At 28.8% G+C, this 9411-nt stretch overlaps 1 protein-coding gene across 2 annotated transcripts; it reads right to left on the minus strand.

Moving 5' to 3' along the window:
• Positions 1 to 6218: 6218 nt before the first annotated feature.
• LOC137806571 (uncharacterized) lies at positions 6219 to 7270 on the minus strand. 2 transcript variants are annotated; one of them, XM_068606771.2, is made up of 2 exons: positions 7059 to 7270; positions 6219 to 6884 (listed from the first exon to the last, which is right to left on the minus strand). In XM_068606771.2, exons 1-2 carry the CDS (start codon positions 7268 to 7270, stop codon positions 6473 to 6475), a joined length of 624 nt encoding a protein of 207 aa, XP_068462872.1. In that variant the 3' UTR covers positions 6219 to 6472. The 2 variants fall into 2 exon arrangements, with proteins under 2 accessions (XP_068462872.1, XP_090155668.1); XM_090299542.1 differs by having other exon boundaries at positions 6219 to 6887.
• Positions 7271 to 9411: the final 2141 nt, after the last annotated feature.

Raw genomic sequence — 9411 nt, forward strand, 5'->3', positions numbered from 1 at the left:
TCACGAGTGAGCAAGATCTATGCAAATCACTTAGATTGAAGAGTAAACTGCAATTTATTGATGAAAGTCTTCCTTATCCACCTAATGGAGATAATATGTACGAAACATGACATTGTAGTAATCAAATGGTGGTTTCTTGGCTTTGTAGTGCAATGACAATTCCTATTATTAAATATGTTCTCTGGATGGATCTAGTGGTTGATGTATTGAATGATGTTTGTAACAAATTTTTGCATTGCAACTTTGCAAGAATAGATTTATGGATTGAAGCAATGAAATATGATTGTATTGGAATATTTCATAAGACTAAAGACTTTTGGAGTGGAATTAGAGATGTTTAAACCATTTCCTTAATGTTCTTACATAAATCCTTGTAATTGTGCATTGTTACTTGTGCTAGAACCTATCAAACCACAAGTTATGTTACAAGATTCTTACACGATCAATGAACATAATAGTAAAGTGCGATCCCAAATTATGTTGATGGATTCAACGTCATTAATCACACATGTGTTTTCTCTTATTGCTCAATGAGAATGAGAGTTTGGAACACACTTCTTACCAATAACAATGACAACAACAAGATGCTAGTGAATGTTATGACTACTCAACATAACTTTTTGAATTATTAATAAAGCTTCGAAGGAAGAAATGGAAGAGGAAGAAAGAAGTCTTGGTTTTAGAGGAAGAGGCAATAGTTTACAAATTTGTATATATTTTTTTTTTTTGCAAAGATAACCATATTGTGGATGTGAATATGTTATAATGAAAATCTTTTCTACTCTATTCATAATATTTCTCCTATATTGGTTTCTTTGTTTAACAAAAATCAATTAAGTGTTAATCAAATGGGTAGGTTTAGTTTTTTCATTCTCTCACTCTAATTGATGTTTTATAGGCACATCCTTTTTTATTTCTGTTCCAAAATTGACCACAAATCATAATTGCTTAACACTTTTCACTCTTTCATCTATTTCATTGTTCAAATGCAACCACGGAGAGTGATTAATACAACTGAGAGATTACACAATCTTAATCAATTAAGTACTTCAAGTATCCATCATTCGTAAAAAAAAGAACAAAAATGGGATGATTGAATTAAAACTTGTAAAGTTTCTTCTATTCATAACAAGGTTAACAATATTAATAAAACTTGTATAGATACTAATAATGCAAAACTTTGGTATTTTAGAATATGACACTTGTTATGATAAGTTGAAAACTTTGTCTTCATATTATTTAGATGTTTCAAATAGTTCTATTGAACCTTGTGATATATGTCATTATGAAAAAACAAAAGAGGTTAGCTTTTTCTTCTAGTTCTACTAAATTAAATCACTTCTCAAATTTACTACATCTAGACATATGAAGTCCATGGAATCATATTTCTATTGAAGGATACAAATATTTCATAACACTTATATATGATTTTACTAGATATACATGGATATATTTAATGAAAATTAAAGCTGAAACACATAAACATTTGGAAACATTTATTAATATGATTGAAAATAAGTTTAGTGCTCATTTGAAAGTGTTGATAAGTGATAATGGCCATGAGTTCCTAATGACTAATTTTTTTTTTAATAGAACATAGATAGTTTATCAAATTAGTTTTGCGGAAACACCACAACAAAATGGTATCATTGAGAGAAAGCATCAATATATTTTGAATATCATTTGTGCATTCATTTTTCAATCTCAATTGCCTCTTTGTCTATGGTCATATGTTGTCAAGCATTTTGTACTTTTAATAAATAGAACCCTTACTCTTTTTTTACATAATAAATCATCATATCAAATGATTTACAATGTTATCCTAGATCTTTCTCGTATAAAGATTTTGGTTGCTCAGATTTTGCCATGACTAATAATGTTAAAAAGACAAAGTTAAGTCATAAAGCAAGAAACTGAGTTTTTTCTTGGTTATAAAGATGGAGTAAAATGTTTTACTATTTTTTATATGGATAAAAAAAATATTTTTGTGTAACGTAATATCACTTTTCCTTAACTTGTTTTCCATTTCATAAGAATAGAACTAATTACATTTTAGATAAAGTTATCCATCTAAAATTATGCCTACATTTCCTACTTTTTGTGATAATGACATTATTATCCCTACAATTAGAGATATTGTCCTTTCTATTTCTGAACCTATTTCATCATCTAGTAATAATACTAAATTATAATAATTCATCCCACTCAAATAATAGTTACCCAAAATATAAAAATCACCATGTACAACCTTAATCAATTAGAGTTTCTTATCATCCTAATCAAAAAGTTAAGATGTTTGAAGGATTATCACATTATTTTATTTTTCTCAAAACATGCTACCACTCATTCTTCAGGTACTAGATATCTTATTCAATATTATCTTTATTACCATAATTGTTCTTCTACATATTCATCCTATTGTTTTAATATTTTCTCTACCCAAGAGTCCAAATCCTTATACTTTATAATTTAAAACATTGGTAAGAACTCATTCCAATAGTTTTCTTATTATAAGTACTCATGAGGTTTAAAGTTTGGACTAATGACAAAAACTAATTTCGTGTACATAGACAAAAATATATTTAACCTTTATTTATATATATAAATAGCAGTATCCCTTAACTAATTTTCAATTTAATTGTATATTTTTGTGAGTGTCCCGTGTCTATGCTTCATAGAGCATGCGTCGATAAGAGGATTCATTAGCTTGTTCTCTTGATTTGATTGTCGAGATTGCATGGTTAGGTATGGCAAAACGGACTGCCAACAATTAGGTCGGGTGGGTTAACTTTTTGAACCGCCAATTCATATTGGTATGTCCCGCCAAACTCGTCAGTCCGATGAGTTACTAGCGGACCACAGGCAGGGCGGGCGATGCCTTTCTTTATTTTTTACACTTTTAAAGAGTAATATTGTGCTATTGGAATTAAAATGGATAATAATCAATTTTTTATATAAAAATTTATTTACATTAATTTATTTATACATCATTGAAGTATTATTGATATTTACTTTATTTTGTTAAACATTAAACTTTTTATTATTATTAAAATTTGATTAAATTTTATTATTTTTACACTTTTATTATTAAAAAATATATCAATAACTATAACCAAGTAAATAAATCTAAAATAAAATAATTATAACAAAATTAAATTTTTTAAAAGTGACTACACACCCTCTAATCTGATAACGTGTCCGGGTAAAATGAACAGTGCACGACTCAGTCAAGAACAACTAATATAGCGAAAGTTTAAAAATGATCACGAAGAGGAGAATTTAAAGGAGGGGATTTAGAAAACCGAAAGATTTATGGTTAAAACGTAAAGTTGAGAAAATAAGAGAATTAGAGAAGAAAGAAAATAATTTATTATCACACAAATTCAATGAGTCAGTATAAATATATAATGTAAAATAAAATAAAAATAAGATGCATTTAAAAATTTAAAACAGAAACTTAAAAATTAATTAAATTTGAATTACTAAAGAGGACGGTTTTAACAAAAACAAATGTGATGTTCCATACTGCCATCGCTGCTAGTGGTTGAGGTTTCATCATTCCGTGTTGGAGAAGAGCACACAGTGGTATACCGCTGCAACGTCATCGGAAACTAGGACACGAATGCGACGTTTACAGAACCGTCAACTTCATATTCCGCAATGCTGCAGTGGCGTTCCAGAACTGCACACGTTGTACTATGGCGAATACTTGAATTCTCGGTTGAAGCTTCTAAATTCACGCTGGAGTATTTTCCTTTTATTTTAAATTATTTTTTATGAAAATTATTGATGATTAAAAATAATATTATATTATAATATACTTATTTATGATAGATATGAGACGTAATTTATAGGTATAATTACCTATACTGGTATAGAACGGCCAATCCCACTCCTTGCCCATATGATGGCCGACCGATGTGTTCACATCTAGCTGCACGAATTGACACTGTCGGTTTATTACCGTTCAGTTAAGGTGAGTAAAATTAAATTATCTACTACAGCTTGAAGCAAGGTCCTAAGTAAGTTTGTTAAAATAATATAAATGACATATATTTTAAGAAAAAGATATATTATTAATTATTATATATATCCGAGTACCGAACGTCTTCTGCTGACTTGAGTGTCGGAGTGTCTTCTACAGGTACCCCCATTCCGCATTCTCTAGGAGACCAAGCAACCGAGACCTAAAGGAGCAGTAGAAAGACTAAATGAGTAAGTCGAAGTGTGGACTGACCAACTGATGGAAGGGAAGAAGACGAAGCCAGCTCTAGGTCTCATCTCCCTAACAGGAACAATTGGCGCCCACCGTGGGATCGAGAAAAACTAGCCGAAGAACTAAAGTAGATGGTATCAACTCGAAGCATGAAAATGATGAGTGAAGCCGATCAGATAACATTGTTGTTGTCTCTATTTTAAAGATAATCGATTTTTACATAATTTATATTCAAAATATTTTATATAAATTATATTTTTTCTAAAGTTAGCTATAAGACAGTATTGAAAATAATATTTTAATTATCAGAATTAACATTTTAATTACTAAAACTAATTTTTTTAATCATAAATAATTATAATCTACAAATAAATTAATCAAATTTTTGTTTCAACAATTTTTAAATACAAGGATCTTACATTTTTCATTTTAAAAAATACTATTTCAATCACACGTATCATATCACTATTAAATTTTCATAAATTTTTCTTACACTTTTTACTCTATTTACCTTAATTCAAACAATCATATTTTTTTTATTGCTTGGGAAAAGGGAGAGTTGGTGGTCAATTGAAATCACATGTACATTTTATCTTTTCTTGATCTTTTAGGTTTTCCTATTGTAAAAACACACGCTTAACAATTCATTAAATTAATATTTTAATTATATTTAGTTTATATTTAATATAAAATATTATTATATTAATTTTAGAAGTGTCAAATGAGAGTGTTCTACTATTTAGGGTGTCATAGAGTCTTTTTCCCTTCCTCTTCTATCCTCTTTTCATATCTCATTCTTTTATAGTCATGCTTCTGTAGATGCTAATTTATTTTTTTACCTATGAAGGCTGAATACCTAAAAGAGAAAGTTAGCATTATGAGCAATTTCAAAATAAGAGAGGCTAACCCTAATTTGCTAATGGTGGCATTAGCAGCTGACATGAAGAAAAACATTTCCATAATCTGATTCTTTGAAGATTATAATTGCTATATCACATATCACATATGGTGACTTAGACCACCGCCTTTGTAGAACAACTTCTTCCTTTCCTCTATTTTCACTCTTGCCATTTCACCTAACCCAAAACCTATTATAACCAAATCAAACAATAATTATTTTCACTTCATCGGCAAAGACATGTTGTATTTACACATTTTTGTGTACAAAATTATACTCTTATTATTAAGATCTATTGCTTTTATCTATGTATTCTCTGTATTTACTGAATTGTTTCTTCCTGCACCTCCATATGTTCTTATGCCACTTCCATACAAAACATGAAAATACATTTTTATTCTTCTTGTGTCATTCCCATAAAATAGCTTATGGATTATGTAATCCGAACACGTATTTGAAAAAAGACTTTTGGATTACATAATCCGAAAGCTAAAAAAGATTTTCAGATTATGTAATCTGAAAATTAATCATGCATATGAAAAAAGACTTCCGAATTATATAATCCAGAAGCTAATGACAAATTTAAAAATAAACTTCCAATGAAATATTTTACAGGGATATTTTTGAAAATACAAAAATTTATGAAGAACATACGGAAGTGTAGGAAGAAACAGTCTATCTAGTGTCATAAGCACGTGTAAAAGAAGAAACAAAAAAGCCCAACTTAGTCCACATCTATGTTTGTTGTTTGACTCGTTGTCACCCATGTGCATAGTCTGTAATTGTTTCTTTAATCAAATCAAACATTATTTTATGTATCGAACTTCAAGATATTTTCCAAAATTCGTCAGCAGTAATTTTTTTTTCAAAAGTTTCTGCTAAAACCTCACCACCTAACCTTGATAACATGTATTTTTTATTATAAGCGCATTGTGCGGATCTTAGAATAGCTGAAAATGCTTCTCCTTCCAACACAATCTTACATAAACATCTTTACCTGTTAAGTTCACACCGTTTTCGCAATAAATTTTTCACGTCACACTTACGCCATAACTTCTTACGCTAATTTTGTTATAAAATGTGACCTTAACTGTTCAAAATATTAGTGGCACAGAATAATCTCATTCAAAGAATGAATTCTAATAATTCTTTTACAACAGTTTATATTAAAAAGCAAGCTAGTAACGAAGAATTCTTATCATAAACCATCCACTAGGAACTATAAATAGCTATGCTTATAAGCGAAGCGAGAGCATTATTTCCGTTAGAGGCTGAAACACAAAAACAAGAGATTTCAGATGTGGCATGATTGACTCGAAGCAGAATATGAGAGAAAAAGAAAGGAAGAAGAACAAGAGTCAGCAGTGGGTGGTGAGTCCCGAGACATTGATCCACACTTCGTTTAAGCGTTGAGTAGTATTATGAGAGGAAGCATTGTAGTTGGCAATGATATAGGAGTTGGTATCTTGTATTGTTACCGATTGCTTGTTTAGGGCAGTTACAAGAGCTTCCATTTCTTTGTTTATGTTATCATCTTTGGCATACCCACTGAACTTCCTAACTGCTATGCACTCACTTTTCCACTTCTCTATCCGCAGCTTCAGTTCAGGATTCGGCACCGGAGGTTTCCCCTCAAACCCACTTGGTATGAACATTCTTACAGTATAGTCCCCAGAGGATGATGATGACCAGGGCACACTCGTTAAGGCTGGAGCAGTAAATGCAATTTTTGATGAATCCGAATTCGCACCATGGATATACTGGTATAGCCTGCTGCATCATTATTAACAATCACTACAAGAACATATTTTCATTTTAAATTCAAAAACACTGCCTTCTGCTACTGCTACTGCTGTTTAGTTACTTTTCGTTAAACTATTCAGGTGATACCGATAGAAGAGTGTTTGAATGAAAGTGAAATGAGAAATAATAAAAAGATAAAACCTTTGAAATCCAAGTTTGTAGGACTGATCGAAGGAAGTTCCAGAAACACGGGCTGAGATCCATGTGGATTCATTGTAGAGTCTAATCTGAAAATCTGATTCAGAAAGAATGAGTGTGTAGTTAGGTGATTGAATAGCCTGCACCATGTTGCCACTGCACCAACAAATTATTGTGAAGAAACAGAAAAGAAAGTGCAGCACTGCTGTTTCCATCACTGCATGTCTCCTCTTTCTAAATTATGTGCCCATTTTAAATAGGCAGAAGCAGCACACAGAAAATAAGTGGAAGCAGGAGTGGGTTTTCGTCATTAATCATTACCGATTTTATTCTCTTTCTCTTTTACTTTTTGCGTAATCTCACCAGATTTGCATGTCAAATTATACATATCTATACTCCTCTACTTCAGACACTCATTTTTTCTTTACAACTGTATAAATAACTTACCCTTTCGATGTAGTACAAAAATCGATTAAAAATATCAATACCTAATACTTTTAAAATTATCTATAGAATTATTCAAATAATTTAACCTATTACATCAGTTTTATATAAATCATGTAGAGATCACGTATCAGTTCTACGTAGATCCAAATAATATATATGTGGTATATATATACGTCTCTAATTCATATTCTTTTTTCACTTTTAACATGTTTTACTCTTTTATTTATGTCTTACCACTCATGAATATCAATTCTATGAGAAAAGTGTATGTATGTTCTTCCCAATTTAGATTAATGAAATTGTTTTTTTTTTCTATAACTCCCTTGTTTTACCCTTTCCTCTCCTTTTTTTTTTTTTTTTTATGTTTGTCCTTTATCTATATATTTTTTCCTTTAAATAAGTCTTTCTTTCAAAATTGTTAATTTATTAGGTGTTTTTTAAACGTAAGGTAAGAAAAATATTCACATTTGAATTGTCATTCTTACCACATTCTTACCAGGATATGCAAAATTGAGGTGTTGTTTTTGAATTTGTTATTGTTATATATATTTAGTATTTTCTTTCTTTAATTAAGATTGATACATTAATATATAAGTTATTAAGAGGTAGGTTTAAGACTAAGTCATCTTTACAAAATTGATTTGTAATGTGAAGATTGTACTCATATAAATTAATTTGATCTCTAGGAATTTACAATTTTCAATACATTTTTCTCACATAATAAATTTTAATATAATATTAAATACGTCATAAATTCTTATATAATATTAAATAGTGAATTTAAACTCAGATCTCACTAAAATAGCCAAGTTCCTTATATTAGAAGGATGAAAATCATTTCTTCAAATAAATCCTTGAGATTGCGAGACTATATAGATCCTGTAAAAATACTTAATTTATTGGCTTAGAATTTATTTCGTATATTTCCATTGAAACTTATATTTATTTCCAACAACATCAAATAAGTTCATGCGATGGCGATGTGCTATATGATAAGAAAATCTTTTGAAATAGGTAATATCCAACATCCAAATGATGGGATTTCTCATGCTAAACACAATTTAAATACATGGATATTAGAATAAATTTCTCCACATTTTTTTTAAAAAACAATAAATTAATTTGTAAGAACTCACTATTTTTATCACTATATTGAAAAAAAATAATTTTAATAGAAATTAGTGACTAACAACAAATGTCTAAAACTTGAATCTTAAAAGTCATTGCAAAATAAAATTTGAAGTATATTATTACATAAGTCTTCACAAATTCAATAAAAAAATCAATAAATTTTTTATGATAAAAGAAATATTTGTCACAAAAATAACAAATCATGTGAACATAAATTCACTTTAAATAACATCGCTCTAAGTGAACATTGACTAGCGCTTAAAATAGCACATTTAAATATTTATAATTTTATTTTGAACAAAGTTATCAAAGTGATAGTTAACTTTAATTAATTGCTAAGCAATAAGCTTGTTGTTCCAAAGTGACCAATAACATACTCTTAGAAAATTATTTTTTTAATTGAAAGAAAGCATTTCAGTTACACATATATTCATGTAAACGTTTGTTATGAAATCATCTTCTTATTTTGATTCATTTAAACTTATAGAAGTATTACAATAAATACTATCAAATTTCGAATATTGATTTTGTATCTTTTTGTTTCAATTAAATTTTGGTTTTTAAGTGCAAGTTTGTACGCGTGAATAAATATTTTATCTATTTGTTCGATTTCATAAATATAAAAAAAGATAAAAATACAAATTTGTATGAAATATTAAATAAAGTGTTACTAAATTTAGTTTAATATTTAATTTTAAAATGTGATGTTGAGTTATTGTTGATTTAAATAAAAAATTTAATATGTTATACAATATTTTAAAGGAATGATTAAAAAGAA

This window comes from Phaseolus vulgaris, chromosome 3, assembly GCF_051622355.1.
Source record: "Phaseolus vulgaris cultivar YP4 chromosome 3, ASM5162235v1, whole genome shotgun sequence".
In the NCBI taxonomy this organism is placed as follows: domain Eukaryota; kingdom Viridiplantae; phylum Streptophyta; class Magnoliopsida; order Fabales; family Fabaceae; genus Phaseolus; species Phaseolus vulgaris.

Coding starts and splice junctions, on each gene's coding strand:
- LOC137806571 (XM_090299542.1), bottom strand. CDS start 7,270: ATGGAAACAGCAGTGCTGCACTTTCTTTTCTGTTTCTTCACAATAATT. Junction 6,888..7,058: donor TACAAACTTGGATTTCAAAG/GTTTTATCTTTT, acceptor ATAATGATGCAG/CAGGCTATACCAGTATATCC.